This window comes from Trichechus manatus, unplaced genomic scaffold (assembly GCF_000243295.1).
Source record: "Trichechus manatus latirostris isolate Lorelei unplaced genomic scaffold, TriManLat1.0 scaffold00024, whole genome shotgun sequence".
In the NCBI taxonomy this organism is placed as follows: Eukaryota; Metazoa; Chordata; class Mammalia; order Sirenia; family Trichechidae; genus Trichechus; species Trichechus manatus.
The window spans coordinates 13,500,914-13,523,614 of record NW_004443960.1 but is presented as its reverse complement, the minus strand read 5'-3'; the positions used below and the strand labels follow the sequence as shown (position 1 = coordinate 13,523,614).

Here is a 22,701-nt window from a genome sequence, read left to right as displayed (position 1 = left end):
CTAATCATACAGGGAGATGACAGGTGAGGAGAATCAGATTATCCAAATCACGCTTAGGTTGATTTTTAAATGCTTTTTTTAAGATCCAGGTAGACAGCCTTCTGCCTTTTTTCCCTCTCCCATTAACTCCATCCAAGTGATAGCAGGAATATGTTTGGAAAAGAAAATACTCCACAAGTAAATAATCAGAGCCTGGCATTTTGGTACGTTTTTGCTCCTAGTCTTATTATCCTCCCATCTCCAAGAGGCTGCGGCTGGATTTTAGCCACTGAACTTCAGAAACTAATTCAGATTTTGCTTGCCAAACATCCACTCCAATCAAAATTGGGTTAGTGTTAAAACATAGCTAGAGGTGGTTTCAAGGTATTCTTAAAATTGTAGATGGCACATTCTTTCTTACTTGAAAAACCCAATTTGAGAATAGATGTCCTAAAAACATCACTTGTGGTTCATTCATACATACTGACAGGTCTTTAAATGCTGGGTAGACTTTTTGTAAAAGAGGCAAGTATGATTCCTCTTGATAGTTAAATGTATCTACCTTTGCTTTAATTATATTAATAAAGACTGCTACAGTTAGAAGGCAAGTGGAAATAGACAGCATTTTTCCTACAAAAATGCCCCTCAGAAGTCAAGACATTCTCAGGCACAGAAGGAGCCATTTACCCAGTTATTAATACTTACCAGTAAACTAGCTTCTCTGAAGAGTCACTTATCCCTGACAGCTGGTGGCTGCTTCCACCCTACCAGCAGAGTTCCGGAAAAGCTTTTTTAGTCCTTCGGATTTCTGGGAACACAACCCACAGTGGGGAAAGGCATATGCCTCTCTCTCCCTACCCCTGGAATGATGAAGACAGTCAAACAATCACAGATTCTTTGGATCAGAAGAGCCCCTAAGGGTTGTGGAGCCCAATTTAATACTTGAAACTTCTTTATATCTTGACTGTGGTGCCAACCTGTGCTTATTCTTTATCACAGCAACTTGTTTATTTCCTACGGAGCCCTTTTCACAATCTGTGATTCATCTGTCCTGCTTGTTTATTATCTGCCTCTGCCACTAGAACGTAAGCTCCATGAAGGCTGGCACCCATATGTCCTGCTCACTTCTCAGGTCTCTGGTACTTAGCACGCTGGTCAACAAATGTACGCCTCCACTAATGGCAATCACATCACCTCCTGAAGATTCCATTTTTGGACATGTCTGACCTTTAGGATGTTATTCCTTTTGTTGAGGTACAACCTAATACTTTGTATTTGTAACATTAACCTAATTCTAATATTAATTCTACTCCTACTTCTATCTTAGGCCCAAAGAGAACAAATCTAATCTTCTTTCTACCTGATTACTGTCTATGTATTTGAGAAGTTTTGAGATTCTTTCTCTATCTTCTCACTGTAACCTGGGAGCTTATGGTGGCAATACCAGCTTTCAAGAATGCTATTTCTTTAGAGGGAAAAATACCCTGGCCTGAAGCATGTGTTTTGCCAAAGATGGAATGGAACTGTCTCTACCAGCCTCATAAGTGATGAGACTAGATCATTAGGACAATGCTGGTGGGTGTAATTGTTGTGGAGTGCCATCGAGTCGATTTTGACTCATAGCAATCCTACATGACATAGTACAACTGTCCCATAGGGTTTCCTAGGCTGAAATCTTTAGGGGAGCAGAGCGGCTGGGTGGGTTCGAACCGCTGACCTTTTGGTTAGCAGCTGAGTACTTAACCATTGTGCCACCAGGGTACCTTGGTGGTGGAGAAGGGGGTATGTATAACAATGGTCAGATCAAGCTGATTGTCATGGGCCTTGGGAACAAAGAGAAAATGTTGGGTGTGGTCAATGCCCTAGGTAGACATAACAAGGTATAAGAAGCTGAAAATCTGGGGTTAGACTTGTAGCAACTATACCCTTAATGAGAGGAACACATGTCTCTCATTGATGAAGAAATCCTCTGGACCAAGAATGTTTTTCCAGAACAGCAATGGCAAAGAGAGCTACGATACCAGCTGGTGGGGAAGAATCAGTCCATCAATGTGTTATTTGGAGAATCAAACCTTCCCCATGTATCTAACATAACATTTTAGCTTTGGGTCTTCATGCTGCTATCCAATTTGGAGGATGTCAGCCTGTGGGGTAAAAAGTTATTAAAATGGGAATAAACAGAAGTGGCAGAATTCTCACTTCTTTTCTTGAGAAAATGCAGCAAAATGAGCAGAAATGAAACCTTTACCTTCTAAAATGTGCATCCTGACAAGTTCAGAACGATCTGGGCGGCTCCGAATCTTGTGTTTCAGAAAGTTTTCAGTCTTAAAAAAAAGAAGTCTTGTTATAAATTCTTTGATTATTGTAGTTTGAAAAATTTTCTCAAGGTTCTGTATTTAAATAAATTTTATACCCTTTTTGTCATGATTTTGAGAAGAGAATATATTAGTGCTTAGAGAAACTATTATCTGATACAGGATTTAAACTGCAGAATTCAAAATCTAACAGGTAAGTGAACTGTATGTTGGTGTAAAGTAAGGGCAAAGTCACAGGATAATTTTGAAGATGATTTTTGAACAGCCATAGGATCTGGATGATTGAAATAGCTAAAATCTTTAAAATATACACTTCAGTCAAAACTTATTTAGATGATAAAAAATTTCCTAAAAATCCTAATGTATTTTCTTTGATGAGCTCACATTCTTGCTTATATTTTCTTAATCAGAGCTATACTTGATTCTAAACACAGTTTTAACGTGGAGTTTACATTTTATAAGACACTAAGAGATCATTAATGGCATCTGGGGAAAATCCTGGATGTCATTAATAAGGAATTTCTAGGACATGCTTATTTCCACATTGCATAATGGAAGTTTTCCCCAAAACAAATAAATAAAATAAAAAGAATGAATATGCATAATGGCACTTTTAAAGGAAAATAATAAACACATTTCGAAGTACAACTATGGTGGAGCCATCTCAAAGAAAAAGCAGAGTCGAATAGAAGCAATATTCTTTTCATTTACCCAACTCTCCTACCCTTGGTCCAATGCACAGGTAACCTAAGCCCAGCAGGGAAGCCACCTAAGGACCTGGTGTCAGGACATCACTTGGACTGTCCCTCTACTGAGTAACAAATGGCAGAATGACCCCTTAATGCTTTTCCAGAAACTGTTCATGCCCTGAAGAGCAAGAAGATGAAGACACGTGATTTGTCCTTTACGGACAAAACTGTTACTGGTTTTGAAGAACAAAATTTGAATGTCATATATTTCCTACAAACCTCCAAGATAAAACTACCCCAGAATATATTACCCTATACGTCATATATCCCAAAAATGCACTATATTTGCTCTATCAACATATTTAGGAGTAAAGCTGCTACTTGTACACAGGGACTTTAGAATAAAAGAGGGAAGCAGAGAAGTAGAGTATCTTAAACTGAAATTTCTTACTCTGGCTCGTTCCAAGCTTTTTATCTGTTCATGGAATGCCGCTGGGCTCTTTAAAGCTGTAAGAGGAAAAAAAAAATCGTTTCCACAGTATAAATAGAGGAGTTAATACTTCAGTCAAATGTTACAGTAGATCATGCTGACATTTCCTCTTAATCTTGTTAGTCCACACCTACAGCTCCATTTATTTACTAGTTCCTTAAGGGAATCTACAAAATCTGGAATCTTAAATGTTACAGAATTAAAATGATGTCTTTCACAAATAAAATAAGTAAAAATTTAAAACAGAATTGTGTACATAATGACATTGCCAATATAAGGTCAGACTAGTTCCAACCAATAGTTGGGGCAAATTTTTATTACCAAGGGTACTGTTTGGTGATTCCTTGCTCTTAACGGCCATATAAGCTACCTGAAAAGGCTCACATGTCTAAGGAGTGATCTGACCTTAAACATGAGGACATACAGCACTGGATGTCCAACAGCTGAGTTACCATTTACTGAGAACTCACGATGTGCTTAGCCCTATGCTCAGTAGTCAATGACAGTTACATTGCTGTTAATCTTTACAACAATCTTGCAAAGTAGCTATTAGCCACTCTCCAAAAAGAAAAAAAACCGAACCCGTTGTCACTGAGTTGATTCCGACTCATGGCGACCGCGTGTGTTTCAGAGATGAATTGTGCTCCACAGGGTTTTCAATGGCTGTGATCTTTCGGAAGTAGACTGCTAGGCTTTTCTTCCAAAGTGCCTCTGGATGGACTTGAACCGTCAAGCTTTCAGTTAGCAGCCAAGCGCTTAACCACTTGCACCAGTACAGCTGAAGGGCTCAAAGAAGTTAAATAAATTCTTGAGGTCATATAACTAGGTGGTGGTCTAAGTGGGATTTAAATCTAGAAATTCTGAATTTGAAAGGTTCATGCTCCTTCTACTATATACCACTATGCAACTCACTCTAAAGACAGAGAGTCTTTAATATGTTAACTGCTAGTCCATTAAATATTTTTGAATCCCAGAATGAAATGTTTACCAAAACATCACCTACTACCATATTTCTACCAATTATCTTTACAAAATGGGGTGTGTGTGTGTATGTGTGTGTGTGTGTGCGTCCACATTGCCGGATAAGACACTGCACTTATAAACATGGGGAATCAGATGACCTGGATGGGATACAGGACTAGGCTTACTTGGGCTGTCACCTACAAGACTTGCCCAATCAGCTCTTGATCAGCATTATTCTCAGCTTTGGTGCTTGAGGCACTGCAAAGACTCCCAGGAGCCCAGCCCAATCAGCTTTGGCTGGGGACCAGTTCCCAAAAGCAGACTAGAGCTGGCTTGGCAGTGATGTCTTAACCATCACAATTTGATCCTGTTTGATTGGTTCACAGCTAGGAATGTGGTGGTGGAGAAACCTGGCAGATTATCAAAGCAGCTTTTGACTCTATCACAATGCTAGGTTTAAAATATTTAGTTACTCAATTAACAATAGCCGAGGAAAAAGAAAATCATTGGGAAAAAGATGTACTGCAGAGAAAAATCATTCCTTATCATAAACCAAGAAAAGGTAACAGAATGATTCAGAAGGTAGTATGGGAAGCATAAATTCATTTTGTAATTATTTTCTATTATTTAAAGCTGAGTAAGTTATTTCTTAGGGAAGTCAATCTCTAGACAAAACCCAGATAAATAATCCTAACAGCCTACACAAAACCACCACTCTTCCCCACCTCCAAGCCACCAAAAGGTAAAGAGGCAACTTGAACAAATATTCTGAAGTAATCAACTCTCAAAAATCTCTCATAGGAATGAATCCTAGGGCTACTGGAAAATATCTGTACTTGGCCAAGGAAGGTTTTATTAATTATAAATAGAATGTTTATAAGTTCTGTAACTGAGATACACTTAATTATATAGACTGTACTACAGCACCAATGATAACTAATTTTAACTCAGGAAGTTAAAATAGAACAAGGTTGTAAATCAATTTTATTATGTTACTTTTGCAAGTCTAGCTAATCTCAGATCCATTATGTAGAGTGATTACTTCAATTATTTTAAAACTAAAGCAAATATTGACGTTTGAAGTAAAACCGATGTTCGCCTAATTATACAGCTTTAAAGGTGTACTTTGTATAATATAAAATTCAAGTCCATCTTTTAAGTGGCATTTAAAAAAATAAATTCTAAGTGATTCTCTTAGGTTGGCAATGCTGATGCCTGATTTTTTTCTTATAAATTCATTTGGCAACTGTATATTGATTAAATGGATATAACACTGTATATTGATTAAATGGATACAACACTGTATATTGATTAAATGGATACAACTCAGAGTGGAGAGGAGTCCTGGTGGTGCAGTGGTTAAGCGCTCGGCTGCTAACCAAAAGGTCGGCAGTTGGAATCCACCAGCCGCTCCTTGGAAACCTTATGGAGCAGTCTTACTCTGTCCTGTAGGGTCACTATGAGTTGGAATCAACTCGATGACAACGGGTTTTGACAGTGGAGTGTGATAAAAGGCTCTTCTTGAAGATGTCCATCTTGTTACGTCACGTTAAAGATGCCAGTGGCGCTGCAGAACTTACGTGGCATGATGCCCTGGTCCACGAGCTGTTCTCTCGTCCTCCTTTGTTGCAGCCTCAGCTGGAGCACTGTCAAAGGAAACCACCACCGTTAGAGTGAATGGGCAGCTTGAGACACTGCAGAGAAGACACAATTCAGCTCTATTAAACATCTTCTATTTCATAATTGCACAGGAAGGCTATTATCTGGCAATACCCAAATTGTAAAAAGAAAATTACTTTGTGGTTTCTGTCTGTTTGGTGAACTCTGAAGTTTACTCAGTGTATTTTTGTATAGTTAGCTAAGAATCTTAATTTGATAAATAAAACTAAGTATTTCTTGTTTAAATACATTCAGATAGTACTCAGCAAATAAGTAAAAGTTGTTAGCTTATACAATAAGACTTTTTAATAAAGAAGAAATAGAAATGTCAGATTCCCTGACATTCTTTAGTTTGCTTTTTTAAAAACAAGTTAATAACAAAAACTTATTTTAAGAAAAGACTGACTTATTTGGAGGGACTTACTCCACTTTTAACAAATTTTAAATAGCTTTAATGAAGGTTAACTGAATAATAAAAATTAGATCTATGAAGTATTACTAATGACCCAAAGGAGCACTTCTAAGTTAAGAATTTAAAGTTTAATAACCTTTGCACAGACATAACACTGTATCTCATTCTACAAGTTCTAAGAAAGCCACAAACCAATTGACGCCTTATTTTAATAAAAAAGAGTAAATTTTCAGAACTGGTAGAGAACAGGGTATACATCACAAAATGTGAAAATCTAGTTTGCTGAATACCATAAAAAATAAACTTTTTCATAGATTTCTCAAAGCAAGTATTTTGTCTTTCCTTTTATAGCACCTATATTTTTAATTGAAAAATGAGTCTATTTCAAAAAAGAAGACAATATGAAGTAATTTTGAAAAACATTTTTCTTGCTTTACCTTACATTCAATTTTAAGTTTCCATTTTGATTTTTGTTTCTAACTATGGATGAAAACCAAAGTTATATTATTAAGAGTCTGCTTAAGGTTGTCAACATGCTAAAGAAATTACTTATGTATATTTCTTAAACTTCAGGCCAGTGCTAGGTGGGGAGGGAAGACAGAATTTTCTGGCCAGGGGGTGATGGCTGGAAGAGGCTGGCTCTGACTGGTCTCTTACCCAGGCTCGAATACAATGCACATGGCATCTCCTACTTGGAATAAAACCCCAAGACCAGAAGATGCAGCGACTGTGGCTCTCGTAACCCTTGTTTTTAGCTTGGCTTTGTGCTGAGTGCAGAGCAAAGCGGAGCAGAATCTTAGAAAGACTTCAGAAAGAGTCTAAACCGCAAAATGGCTATTAAACATATTCTCTTATTCATACTGCTAGATATGAATGACATCCCTTATTAATAATGGGTGTTTGTTTGTGGGGGGAGTGGGGTGCTTCCTTTGGGAGAAGCCCTGGTGGCGCAGTAGTTAAATGCGCAACTGTTAACCAAAAGGTCAGTGGTTCGAACCCATCAGCCGCTCTGTGGGAGAAAGACATGGCAGTCTGCTTCCATAAAGATCATAGCCTTGGAAACCCCATGTGCCCGTTCTACTCTGTCCTACAGGGTTGCTATGAGTCAGAATGGACTCCACGGCAATGGGTTTGGTTTTGGTCTTTTGGGGGCCACAGGGTCACAAAGCTTCACTGACAACCCCTTTAGAATGGAAGCAAATGATGTAAGATTCTGTTACACAAAGCAAAAGAAAAAATTAACGAATTAAAAAAAATATATGCAGGTTTCTCATATTAAAATGTTTTGTGATACTTTGAACCAATTGTGCTCTGACACAAAGATCTCTTCCCTGATAACTTGAAGTTTACTGGGGATAGTATGTTCCCACTGTACTTTACTAGGAACAAAAAATAACCAAGGAGATGACCTGTGGATCTGATAGCACCCAACTGCTTGCATACTCTAACAGAATCCCAAGAAAAGGAATACTGAGAGGAGAAAAGAGCTAGAACAATTCTCTAGTTCAAAGATGGATCCTTCTGGAATATGATGGTCCATATCTGTTGAAGAATTTCTAGCAGTAGTATCTTTCCTTTCTCCCAAGAGAGTCTTCAGAAAAAGGAGCGAAAAAGAAAGGGTAATGAAACATCAACAGCCTTCTTCTTTGGTTTAAAACAAACAAATCAACAACAACAACAAGAGCACCATAACTGTGAGACAAATGTATTAAACACAACACGCATTTATGCCTGAATGGCATCGGTGAATGTTGTTCACATTTGCAACAACTTGATTTGCAAGCCAATACTGATGACAATAGCTCAGTAGTCCTCGAAGCATCTCCTGACTGTACATTGGTCATTTCAGCTGCCCTCATACATTATGAGAGAAGCCCAGTCACCTATCTCATCTTTGATTAGAAATCACACTTTCATGCTAAAGGTATCTGCTACCACAGGGTAACACACAAAATGGACGTATGTCAACAATCACCAATTTTAAAAATAAAACAAAAACCAAACATAAACAGTACTCATCCAATTTATACATGGCAAAACAAAAACAAAAACCTACTTATGTCATCCTGCTTGAAGGCAGGAGAATAAGTTTCCCAATCAATGTCTCACCACTGCCTATATAATTTTCCCAAAAGCAAGAATGTCATGCTACAAGTATTATTCAAAGCAGCATGGCCATGAGCTTTTCCAAGTTACGTTCATTTATTTAGGGCACATCTATTAGTGCAGTGACTGTGTGCATGGTACTGTATGGATACAAACATGGGAAAAAGCAGTCGCAGTGTGAATGGAAGGTCATTAGGAAGAATTTGAGTGAAAGAGGAGTCAACACGTTAAGATTATCCAGATTGAACCTAACCAGGGAAGTAAAAGCCTTATACAAAGAAAGCTACAAAACACTACTGCAAGAAACCAAAAGAGAACTACATAAATGGAAGAACATACCATGCTCACGGATAGGAAGCCTTAACATTGTGAAAACGTCAATACAACTAATCTATAGATATAATGCAATCCCGATCCAGATTTCATCAACATTCTTTAAAGAGATGGAAAAACTAATCACCAATGTATACGGAAAAGAGACCCCAGATAAGCAAAGCACTACTGAAGAAAAACAACAAAGTAGGAGGTCTCAAACTTCCCAATCTCAGAACCTACTATATATCCATGGTAGTCAAAACAGCCTGCCTGGTACTGGTACAGCAGACACACAGATCAATGGAACAGAACTGAGAACCCAGAAGTAAAGTCATCCACCTATGGACAGCTGATCTTCAACAGAGGGCTAAAATCTATGAAATGGGGAAAAGGCAGTCTCTTCAATAAATGGTGCTGGCACAACTGGATATCCATTTGCAGAAAAATGAAACAGGATCCATACCTCACACCATACACAAAAACTAACTCAAGATGGATCAGAGATCTAAATGTAAAACCTAACACTATAAAGATCATGGAAGAAAAAGTAGGGGCAAAGCTAGGGGCCCTAATTTATGGCATAAATAGAGCATCAAGCATAACTAAAAATGTACAAACAGAAGATAAACCAGATGACTGGAACCTCCTAAAAATTAAACACTTATACCCATCAAAAGACTTCTCCAAAACAGTAAAGAAAGAACCTACAAACTGGGAAAAAAATTTTGGCAGCAACATATTTGACAAAGGACTAATCTCTAAAATTTATAGAAAACTTCAACATCTCAACAACAAAAAGACAATCCAATTAAAAAGTGGCCAAAGGGCATAAACAGATACTTCACCAAAGAAGACATGCAGATGGCCAACAAATACATTAAGAGATGCTCGCAATCATTAGCCATTAAGACCAAACCAAACCAACTGCCATCGAGTCAATTCTGACTCACACAGACCCTACAGAGAGACGCAAATCAAAACAACGAGATATCATCTCACCCTAGCAAAAATGACAATGATAAAAAAAAAACAGAAAATAACAAACGTTAGCAAGGGTGTGGGGAGATTGGAACTCTCATACACTGCTGATGGGATTGTAAAATGGTACAACCATTGTGGAAAATGGTATGGCACTTCCTTAAAAAGTAAGAAATAGAGATACCTTATGATCCAGCAATCCCACTACTAGGTATATACCCTAAAGAAATAAGAGCCGTGACACAAATAGATACATGCACACCCACACTTATTGCAGCATTATTCACAAGAGCAGAAAGATGGAAACAGCCTAAGTGCCATCAACAGACGAATGGATAAGCAAACTGTGGTACATACACACAACGGAATACTATGCAACATTAAAGAACAACGATGAATCCATGAAACATCTCATTAACATGGAAGAACCTGGAGGACATTATGCTGAGAGAAATAAATCAATCACAAAACGACAAATACTGCATGAGACCACTATTATAAAAAGTCAAGAAAAGGTTTACACATGGAAAGAAATATTCTTTAACGGTTACCAGGAATGGGAGGGGGAGGGAGGGAAGTCATTAACTAGACAGTAAACACATATTAACTTGGATGAAGGGAAAGGCAATATACAATAAAGCAGATGCCAGAATAACATGACTAAGGCAAAGGAAGACACTGGGAGGAATGCAAAAGTAAAAAGAAACAATGGTAAATACTATTACACGCAGAACCCTGCAATAACAGTAATAAACAATAATTTACATATTAGATATGTAAGCTGAACAGGTGTCGGATGGCATATGGTAGTACACCCACGAGCATACATAGATTTGGCAGAGAATGTTTCTACACAAGTTAAGTGTATGTGCTGCAAATATATCCATGTATATAATAGACCAGAGCCCTGGTGGCACAGTGGTTAAGAGCTACAGCTGCTAACCAAGAGGCTGGCAGTTTTAATCTACCAGCTGCTCCTTGGATACCCTATGGGGCAGCCCTACTCTGTCCTATAAGGTCGCTATGAGTCAGAATTGACTTGAAGGAAACAGGTTTGGTTTTTTTTTTTTTTTTTTAATATAGTAGAGCATACAGGGGACGAAGTTATGAAAACTTCTTAGCTATAACCAAACACCTTGAGGCACTGGCTTTGAGGGCTTAGGACCATAATTTCAGAGGACATCTAGATCAACTGGCATTACATGGTCCATAAAGACAATGTTCTACATCCTATTTTGGTGAGTAATGTCTAGGGTCTTAAGAGCTTGTCAGCGGCCATCTAAGATAGATCTATTGGTCTCACTCCATCCAGAGCAAAGAAGAGTGATGAAAATTAAAGACACAAGGAAACAATTAGTCCAAAGAACTAATGGACCACATGAACCACAGCCCAGATAGTGCCTGGCTACCACCACTGACTGTTCTGATTGGAATCACAACAGAAGGTCCTGGACAGAGCGGGACAAAAATGTAGAACAAAATTCAAATTCATAAAAAAGACCAGACTTCTTATGTCTGATAGAGACTGGTGGAACCCGAGACTACGGCCCTCAGACACCCTTTAGACCTGGAACAGAACCCACTCCTGGAGATCACCTTTCAGCCAAACAATTGACAGGCCTATAAAGTGGACAGTAACACCCATGAGTAACATGTTCCTCAGAACAATCAACCATATGAGATCAAAAGGCAAGCAAGTGCGCCAAAACAAAGTTCAGAAGGCAGGAAGGGGCAGGAAAGATGGGTGAGTGGAATCAGGGGATTCAGGGAGGAAGAGAGTAGAGTATTGTCCCATTGAGGGGATTACACAGCTAATGTCACAAAACAAAATGTGAATGAACTGTTGAATGGGAAATTTGCTCTGTAAACTTTCAGCCAGATCACAATAAAATGTTAACAAAACAAAAAGATTATACAGGTTGGTTTAGTTTTCACCTGCATCAGTAGGTGGGCAGTACTGGACACATTATATTGAATATGAAGCACCCTGCCCTTTGTGGTCAGTGTTAAAACACAATTATAGTATTCGTTCATACTGGATACAACCAGTCACTCACAACCTTGACAAAGGCTCTTCTGAGAACAACTATCGGTTATAAAAAGTAGCAATCAAATAGGTATAGGCTCATACTTTTAGAAAATATTAAACTTCCTCTCAGTACTTCCCACTCATCAAATTAATGTATAATAAATGACGGTAGATATCTGCACCTTAAAGGACAGAACGTCTGAGCCAGGATGAACAAGGCTTGAATGATGTGGGCATGCTAGTAGTCATGCAACATCAGGTCCCGACTCTTAATGATCAGAGAGGCACTGGTGGTTGTGGGATCAATAGCCCCTGCCAAGGCTCTCTGGGACCTTTATGAATTAAGCCTGGAGAGCATCTCTCTCCCTTTGCAACCTTGTGCTCACTCACATCTGTGTGGAGGGAGGGAAGGCCCAGATCACTGAACACAGGATACTGGGCCTGTTGTACAGCTGTAGTTCTCAAGACAAATGAATGGACTGGTAGGATGGCTGATCTTTGGAAAATCTGATCCATCCTGGATGTGTTGACAAGCTTGCATTTCCGTAGCCACACTCTGATGACTAGGCGCTGGTCCAACACTGTTCTCCTGTGGTGGCAGTGGTAGAGGTAGTGGTGGCAGAGGCAGTGGTCCTGATGCCTAAGTGGTTGGTCTCCTGGGAAAAGGCCTCAAGACTGAAAACTGAACCAGAGGACATTCTCCCCCTGGCACCTGAGTTGATGAACTGTGCTATTGGGCTGAGGTTTCAGCCTCTATCCTATTAGCAAACTGGCTAAACTTCAAGTTCTTCCATGGCCCCAGCCATCCTGCAAATAACTGCATGCAAGAAAAAAAATACAGGTAAATCGAAATAATTCTCAGGAGGGAAAAATCGTTCAAAAACACTCAGTGAGTGTTTCTCTTAGAAAACATATAAGTGATACAGTGAAATAGAATTCATGTTACAATTGCTCACGCGTGAACGTTTTTAAAGAACAGCTTTCTCTTTGGCAAATGCAGAAACCAAAATCATTGAACACAGTGCTAAGAAGTCCTTAAGTTTAAAATGGTTGAGGTTAAGCCTGTTTGGTATTCTCACAAAGAAATACAACAGGCCGGTATAAATAAATACATCTCATTGTACAAGTACTGCTGTCTTTGTACAAAAACATTTATCAGAAGTTAAGAATTCTACAACAGTTGTGTATTTCCAAACAAAACTCACAAGAGGTGAGCAAAGGACCTCCCTCACTGGAGGGAGATGAGGTTACCATATCCATTTGCTTACCACATTGTCTTAGTTATCCGGTGCTGCTATAACAGAAATACCAAAAGTGGATGGCTTTAACAAAGACAAACTTATTCCATCACAGTTTAGGAGGCTAGAAGTCCAAATTCAGGGTGCCAGCTATAGGGCAAGAGAAAAGGAAAAGGAAGGCTTTCTCTCTCTGTTGGCTCTGGGAGAAGGTCCTTGTCATCAATCTTCCCCTGGTCTAGGAGCTTCTCAGTGTAGGAACCCCTGGTCCAAAGGATGTGCTTGCGCCCGACACATCTTTCTAGGTGGTAGGAGGTCCCCCATGTCTCTCTGCTCGCTTCTCTCTTTTATATCTCAAAAGAGATTGACTCAAAATACAACCTAATCCTGTAGACTGAGTCTGCTGTATTAACATTAACTGCCTCTAATCCTGCCTCATTAACATCACAGAGGTTAGGATTTACAAAACACAGGATAATCACATCAGATCACTAAAAGGTAGACAACCACACAATACTGAGAATCATGGCCTAGTCAAGTCGACACACATTTTTGGGGGACACACATGCATCACACCTCTCTTAACCAGCCTGAGTTCAAGGCTAATTTTTTTATTTAAAAAAAAAAACTTTGAGACACAACTACTCTTAACATATTGGTGTATTTCTTCTATCTTTCTTCTAAACTTATTTTTGATTCTCTGCTTCTACACAGTATGATCATACTGTACATACAATGATAAACATTCTTATTATTTTAATACTATAAAATATTTTGCTGGACGGACCTACCATAGTTTACTAAATATCCTCCCATTGCTTAGCACTTAGGTTTTTCCAATTTTGGCAACTAATAAATAATGCTGTGGTGAAATTTTTGAATAAAGTTTATTCCTTATGTCTGGTTATTTAATTAATTTAAATTCCTAGAGAAAGAATATCCCTACGTGGTCTATATAAGGCATGGCCATAAAGCAATGAGACTAATTTCTTCATGTGTAAAACATAATCTTTTGAAATTATAGTAGATGTGCGAGAACATGGGTACAGATCATGTCCTTTTCATTTTGAGAAAAAAAAATTTAATTAATTATTCAATTTTTCCAATATTATCTCTTAGGGCTAACATTCATATTTCCTATTACATTTCAACAAAGAGAAAAACAAATTTTGAAAAACTTACAATGCTTATTTCTTTTTATAACAGATAAAAAATATCAACAGAAGTGTTCTGAACCTGCTCTATTTTTATACAATAAAGGTAAAGGTTTGATTTTAACCACCATTCCAAACAATGAATGGTAGCTTATGTAATGATAAACTGGAAATATCATTCTTAGCACCACAAATAGTGTAAACATTAAAAGTATCTTCGAGTTTCTTTTCCCTGCTTCTTAAAGTGCTTTTAGAATAGAATTTTAAATTGATATTGCAATATAATCTAATTTTGCAACACAAAAAAAACTTAAAATACAACAACAAATGTCTTTCATGTAACACATCTCACTTCAAAATTTTCAGCTATTTTTGGAACCAAGATGATATGTTTATATTCTTTTGTTTCTGTAAGTAGAATGTTTTAAACGTTTCCTTAATGTGATGTAATTAAAGTTCTTTTTTATCCTAAAGAAAAAAAATTATGCAGTATTTTAACAACATAGCAGTTTAGCATGAGTTGAACAAGCTAAACAAAGCACAGCTTTTGGCCTACGTTGATTTGCAAGGGGACATCTGAGGACTGCATATTACAAAAACAAGGCAGAAATGACACCTTCCTGGAAACAGAATGGCAGGCAGCCATGGTCTTGGAAATTCTTTAGAAATAGCAAGATTTCAGATATGGGGTATGTAGGGTTCAGAAGAGGAGGGGAGATGAAGAGCTGTCTGCAAGTTAAAGAAGATTCAATGTATATTATTTAATTATGTGACAATGAATAGAAAAAAACTGCTGAATCATGAGGGGTGAAAAAACCTGAGCTGTCAAGTGAAGGCTGGATAAACCAGAGGCAAAAGCAAAGATGGTAGTCCCTAAAAAGACAAAATACTTAGGAATACATCTAACCAGGGAGGTAAAAGAACTATACAAAGAAAACTATAAAACACTATTGCAAGAAATCAAGAGATTTACAAAAATGGAAAAACATACCATGCTCATGAATAGGAAGAGTCAACATTGTGAAAATGTCAATGCTATCCAAAATGATCTACAGATATAATGCAATCATGATCCAAATACCAACAGCATTCTTTAACGAGATGGAAAAACTGATCACCAACTTTATATGGAAATGAAGAGGCCCAGGATAAGCAAAGCACTACTGAAGAAAAGGAACAAAGTAGGAGGCCTCACACTACCTGATCTCAGAAACTACTATACAGTCATGGCAATCAAAACAGCCTGGTACCTGTACAACGACAGACACATAGACCAATGGAACAAAATCAAGAACGCAGACACATTCATTTATGGTCAGGTGAGACAATGTACTGCATTTGGCAAATCTGCTGCAAAAAACCTCTTTAAACTGTTAAAATGCAAAGATGTCACTTTGAGGACTAAGGTGTGCCTGACCCAAGCCAGGGTGTTTCCAATCACCTCATATGCATGTGAAAGCTGGACAATGAATAAGGAAGACCAAAGAAGAATTGATGCCTTTGAATTATGGTGTTGGCGAAGAATACTGAATATACCATGGACTGCCAGAAAAATGAACAAATCTGTCTTGAAGAAGTACAGCCAGAATGCTCCTTAGAAGCAAGGATGGTGAGACTTCGTCTCATGTTCTTCGGACATGTTATCAGGAACGACCAGTCCCAGGAGAAGGACATCATGCTTGGTAAAGAAGTGGGTCAGCGAAAAAGAGGAAGACCCTCAAGGAGATGGAATGACACAATGGCTGCAACAATGGGCTCAAGTATAGCAACGACTGTGAGGATGGTAAAGGACCGGGCAGTGTTTCATTCTGTTGTATATGTGGTCACTGTGAGTTGGAACCAACTCGATGGCACCTAACAACAACAACAATAGTCAAATGATCTTTGACAAAGGACCAAAGTCCATTAAATGGAGAAAAGACAGTCTTTTTAACAAATAGTGCTGGCAAAACTGGATGTCCATTTGTAAGAAAAATGAAACAGGATCCATATCTCATACAAAGACTAACTCAAAGTGGATCAAAGACCCAAATATAAAACCTAAAATGATAAAGATCACGGAAGAAAAAATAGGGACAATGCTAGGGGCCCAAATACATAGCATAAATAAAATACAAACCATAACTAACAATGCACAAACACCAGAAGATAAACTAGATAACTGGGAGCTCCTAAAAATTAAACACTTATACTCATCAAAAGACTTTATCAAAAGAGTAAAAAGAGAACCTTACAGACTGGGAAAAAATTTTTGGCTATGATATCCGACAATGGTCTAATCTCTAAAATCTGTAGAATACTTCAACACCTCAACAACAAAAAGACAAATAATCCAATTAAAAAATGGGCAAAGGATATGAACAGACACTTCACCAAAGAAGATATTCAGGCGGCTAACAGACACATGAGGAAACGCTCGTGATCATTAGCCATTAGAGAAATACAAATCAAAACTACAGTGAGATACTATCTCACCCTGACATTACCAGCACTAATAAAAACAAAACAAAGACAAAATAACAGATGTTGGAGAGGTTGCAGGGAATTTGGAACGTTTATGTATTGCTGGTGGGAGTGTAAAATGGTACAACCACTATGGAAAACAATATGGTACCTCCTTAAAAAGCTAGAAATAGAAATACCAAAAGACTGAGCAATCGCACTATTAGGAATACATCCTAAAGAAGTAAGAGCTATCACATGGATGGACATATGCATACGCATGTTCACTGCAGCATTATTCACAATAGCAAAAAGATGGAAACAGTCTAAGTGCCCATCAACAGATGAATGGATAAACAAATTATAGTATATAGACACAATGGAATACTACACAATGATAAAGAACAATGATCAATCTGGGAAACATCTCATAACATGGATAAGTCTGGAGGGTATTATGCTAAGTGAAATAAGTCAATCACAAAAGGACAAATATTGTTATGAGACTACTACCAAGAAGAGGTTTACACACAGAAAAAAACAATCCTTGATGGTTACAAGGGAGGGGATGGGTGGGAAGGGGGAATTACTAGATAGCAGACAAGTGTTAACTCTGGTGAAGGGAAAGACAACACACAATATAGGGGAAGTCAGCACAACTTGACCAAAGCAAAGTCACAGAAGCTTCCTAGATACATCCAAACATGTTGAGGGACTGAATTACTGGGGCTGAGGGCTGGGGACCATGGTCTCAGGGGATATGTAGGTCAACTGGCATAACAGAGTTCATAAAGAAAATGTCCTATATCTTACTTTGGTGAGTAGCATCTGGGGTCTTAAAAGCTTGCGAGCGGCCATCTAAGATACGTCTATTGGTCCCATCCCGTCCACAGCAAAGGAGAATAAAGAAAACCAAAGACACAAGGAAAATCCTTAGTCCAAAGGACTAATGTACCACATGAACCACAGCCTCTACTGGCCTGAGCCCAGAAGAACTAGATGGTGTTTGGCTACCACCACTAACTGCTCTGGCAAGGATCACAACAGAGGGTCCTGGACAGAGTGGGAGAAAAATGTAGAACAAAATTCAAATTCACACACACACAAAAGACCAGACTTACTGGTCTGAAAGAGACTGGAGGAACCCCTGAGAACATGGCCCCGACACCCTACTAACTCAGAACTGAAGCCACTCCTGAAATCCATCTTTCAGCCAAAGATGAGACAGGCCTATAAAGCAAACAATGACTAAGACATGAGGAATGTGGTTCTTAGTTCCATCGAGTCTACGAGACCAAATGGGCAACACCTACCCAAAAGCAAAGATAAGAAGGCAGGAAGGGACAGGAAAACGGAAGAATGGAAATGGGGAACCCAGGGTGGAAAGGCGGAGAGTACTGACACATTGTGGGGATTGCAACCATGTCACAAAACAACTTGTGGATAAATTTTTGAATGAGACCACTAATTTGCGCTATAAACTTACATCTAAAGCACAATTAAAAAAAAAAGGAGAAAAGCAAAGATGGAAAACTAAAGAATACTTTAAAATTGACTATGTGATGACTATAAAATCAACACTAGGCAAAAAGCAAATCCTAGTTTCAGTTTTTTATTTTTTCAAATAGATGTCTGAGTAGTTAAGAGAATGAAATGGTTGGACCTATGCAAACATGTATTACGTATCGTTCAAATACTGTTAAGTAGGAGGCCTGATCCTATGAAAACAAGACAGCTTAGAAGAGCCAACAATCTCATATTGTCATTTGAGCTTCTACACAGGAGAAATTAATTATCAAGTAACACTTTAGAATAATTAAGCTGCAGATCCCATTTAATTCTGGTTTCAATGTTACATTAAACAGCCATGTAGGTGTTAAAGTTTAGGATCCATTTTTAATCAAGGAAGGGCAAACCTCATCCTGAGAAAATGTATATTTACAGGGCAAAAAACTGATGAACTACTTTTTGTTTTGTTTTTTCCTTTTAAATAAATGTTTTTAAAGGTTGTTTTTATTATTGTTACTACTACTACTTTAGATACTTGCTGAAGATAACTGCATTTCTTTTCAAATATAAAACCATAAAGATAAAAAAAAATTAATTCACCAAGGCTCACATATGTATAGTTCTTTGCTGTGAATAGTTTATATTGCAGTCAAAGGGTAAGAAGTTCCTTCCAGAAGGGGTTCCTTCTGCACCTGGGACTCAGAAATAGACCACTACATGTATCACGAATACCTTTATTTAAATATCCATGTTTTGGGACAATTTCTTTTCTATTTCTTTGCAAGATTAAAAGTGGCACATGCATATAAAAAAGGTATTGTAAATAAAAATAAAAGGCATTTCTTCCCATTCTAGCCCTCTAGTCCCCAAAGGTAACCACTGTTAAATTTCTATGGCTTCGGGAAATGTTTTGTGCATATTCTAGCAATATTATGTATTTACATAATATGCAAAGGAAATGGAAATACATGAGGTGGGATCGTACTATTCACGCAGTTTGGTAATTTGCTTTTTTAAGCTCTTTATTAATGGCTGTGTTATTGGCTGTATCCACCAAATGGATATATCAATTTAAGTACACTTAAGTTTCTAGATTCTTTGCTATTATCAACGCTGCAATGAATATTCTCCTTCGTTTTGGCTGCTAACCAAAAGGTCCACGGTTTGAACCCACCAGCCGCTCCATGGGAGAAAGATGTGGCCGTCCACTTCCATAAAGATTTATAGTCTTGGAAACCCTATGGGGCAGTTCTACTCTACTCTGTCCTCTAGGTTTGCTATAGGTCAGAATCAACTCGATGGCGACAGGTTTGGTTTTTTTTTAAATGATATACCTATAAAGTCCTAGGAATAGAATGTGCACTGAAAATTTTGCTAGTGTCACGCTGTCATCCACAAATGTTGTACCAATCTATATTCCTACTATAAGGTAAGAGAGTACCTTTTTGTTCATAACCTTTTCCCCAATGTGCATCTTCATCTATTAAGCTAACTGTAAATTCAGAAACAAAGTTTACCTCCTCTTATCTAAGAGTACTGACAATATCTTGTCAAAAAAAAAAAAAAAAAAGAAAGCATAATTTGATATAACTAATAGGCAGTAAGGAACCAAAAGAATTAGTGAGGTGATGGAGCTGGGCTTTTGACTGAATGGGGAGACATTTACAATGGTCGTCCAAAGCTCGGTTAGACCTTCTCTGGGAAACCACAAACTTGTTTATAAACTTGGTAGAATTTTTCTGATGTTCAGGGTGGAAGTCTTGAGCACAGGGCATCTTATATTTTTCCCGCTTCAATTCCAACACAGCTGAGAGACGTAATGGACAGATCTGAGATATATGTAAAATAAAATCAACAGGACTTAGTGAGAGACTGGATGTTGAGTTTGACAACAAAGATAGCTCCTGGGTTTCTGAGATAAAGAACACATGCTGGCCATTAGGGAGATCAGTCTTGGACATGTGTGAATTGGAAGTGGAGATGTTAAAGTGGCAATTGGCTCTATGGCTCCAGATTTCAGAAGGTATGTCTTGGCTGGAGGCTGAAATTTGAAAGTCGTCACTTATGTAGTATTTGAAACCATGGGAGTTTGCTGAGGTAGAGCATACATATGGAGAAGGCAAAACAAACAAACAAAAACCAGGAATGAGTTCTGAGGAAAATCAACAATTAAAAGCCCATTTACAGGTCATGTAGGTGATGAAGAGCTGTCAAAAGGAAGCCAGAGGAAGAAGACTAAGAAGTAGGAGGAACCTGGAGGGAGTGTGTGAGTGTTTCTAGAAGGGGCAAGATCAACTGGGTCAAATGCTACTGTTTTATACACAAAGGTGCTACTATCATGGAGCAGTGGGTAGAAGTCAGAGTGAAGGAGGTTAAAGAGTGAAGGGGAAGCAAGAGTGTAAATGTAGTTAATGGAAGCTATGCTTTCAAGATGTTATCCATGAAGGGTAAGAGAGAAGGTAAAAGCTTGAAGGATGTGGAACTTTAAGTTGGAAGGTACTTCAGCAAGTTTATAACTGATGAAGGGCAAGTAGAGAAGGGAAGGAATTAGAGGGGAGTATTGGGAAGGGGAGAGAGAGAGAGAATGAATAAGAATGAATGAATATGAATGTGAGAATGAACAAGCAGATAAGTGACAGCAGGTCCCTTGAAGACAGTAAGGAGGGGACTCAGGGCACGCAAGAAGAGTCTTTGGTAAGAGACTCTTCCTCTGTTATAACAGTAGGGCAGTGAGGATGGATACAGCTGCAGATAGGTTTACAGATTTTCTCTGGTAGTTCCCAGATGACAGCTTCTATTTTCTCAAAGAAAGGAAGCATGGTCATCTGCTGAAAGTGAGAGGAATGAAGGGAATACAGGTTTTGAGGAGAGCGATAGAGGGTTGAAATAATTATTGGAGAAGGTGAACAGCAAGTTGAAAAGACAAACATAGATATTACTGAACTGCTCCAACTAATAGTGGCTCTCAATGATATTTTTAGCAGAGAAAAAGACTACAAGATATAAAATTAGAACATTTAGCAGTTCTTTCCAAAACTCTTATACAAAATTATAGTTAAGAACAGTTAGCAGAAAAACAGACTTTAAGAAACTAATTTCTCAATAATCAAATTTCTTATTTCCCACCCACCCCTAAACATCCCCCATCACATAATTCCATTAGCCATTACTGATGACTTCATGTGTTAACTATTTGGTATCTCCAAGAACAGCTACGTTATACATTTCCTGTCACAATGAATTCTAGGTATTTGTTTTTCCTTCTATTTTCTCGATGAGACCTCATCTTTGTATTTCTAGCACCTTCCACAGTGCTTACTACATATAAGTTTTAAAAAGCATTTGTTTTACTTAATTTTGCATGGTATGCTTAGAGGCATATACCCAAGGTTACTATTTTCTAAGAAAAGAGAAAACCATGCCAAATTTAAGAATAATTACCAAAGGATATTCTACGGACATGTGATTTATCATGAGGCAAAACCAAAGCTGTTTCCCGTCATTGTGTGAAATTTAGGAGTGTTTCTGAATTAGTGTTGGTGTTGGGAACAGAAAACATCATCTAATTATGTTGTTCTGAGGGTAAAAGAAGACAAAAAGGAAAGGCTAAGAGCAAATGAGTGAAAATATCATGAAATAAGAGTAGACACTAAATTATTTTCATCCCCACTTACAGTTGTGAAATTCATGCTACATTAAAGGGGAGAAAAAGCACGTAAGTATTCTCATAGATAATCAAAAGCAGCAACCGAAGAGCGCATATTTTTGGTTACATTTTGGTGCAGTGGCTAAGCCTTCGGCTGGTAACGGGAAGGTCGGCAGTTTGTTGCTCCGTGGGAGAAAGATGTGGCAGTCTGCTTCCGTAAAGATTTACAGCCTTGGAAACCCTATGGAGCAGGTCTACTCTCTCCTACAGGGTTGATATGAGTGAGAATGGACGCGACAGCAGTAAGTTTAGCTACAAAATAAAGCTCTTCTTAAACTAATTTTTTTTTAAATGGAATGCAAACAGGCCAAAAATAAAAAGGCAGTTTGTCTTGTACAAACCATGCTATATGCACTGATTAAGCAGACTTTCATCACCATTTCCTGTCTGAAACAAAAGCAGAATTACACAGTGTTCACTTAAATCTCAGTAAACCTCAGACAGTGCAAAGAGCAAACAGCATCTGATTGGGAATTTTTTTTTTGTTTATTGTTGTAGTTTAAATGAAGTTTACATTTCCAATTAGTCTCCCATACAAAAATTTATACATACATTGTTATGTGACCCTAATTGCTCTCCCCTTACTGTGACAGCACACTCCTCCTTTCTACTCTTGATTCCCCATGTCCATTCAACCAGCTCCTAACCCTCTCTGCCTTCCCATCTCACCTCTGGACAGAAGCTGTCCATTTAGTCTCTTGTATCTACTTGAGCTAAGAG

General features: G+C 38.1%; 1 protein-coding gene across 1 annotated transcript in view; it reads right to left on the bottom strand.

The window, feature by feature from the left end:
• The window catches only part of MRTFB (myocardin related transcription factor B), a 128,442-nt gene that overhangs the window by 50,465 nt on the left and 55,276 nt on the right, over positions 1–22,701 (bottom strand). Inside the window, exons 2-4 of the mRNA XM_012554651.2 lie at positions 6,017–6,082; positions 3,435–3,490; positions 2,228–2,303 (exon numbers count right to left, since the gene is read on the bottom strand). Coding sequence (XP_012410105.1) covers positions 2,228–2,303; positions 3,435–3,490; positions 6,017–6,082 — 198 coding nt within the window. The remainder of the gene's footprint in view (positions 1–2,227; positions 2,304–3,434; positions 3,491–6,016; positions 6,083–22,701) is intronic.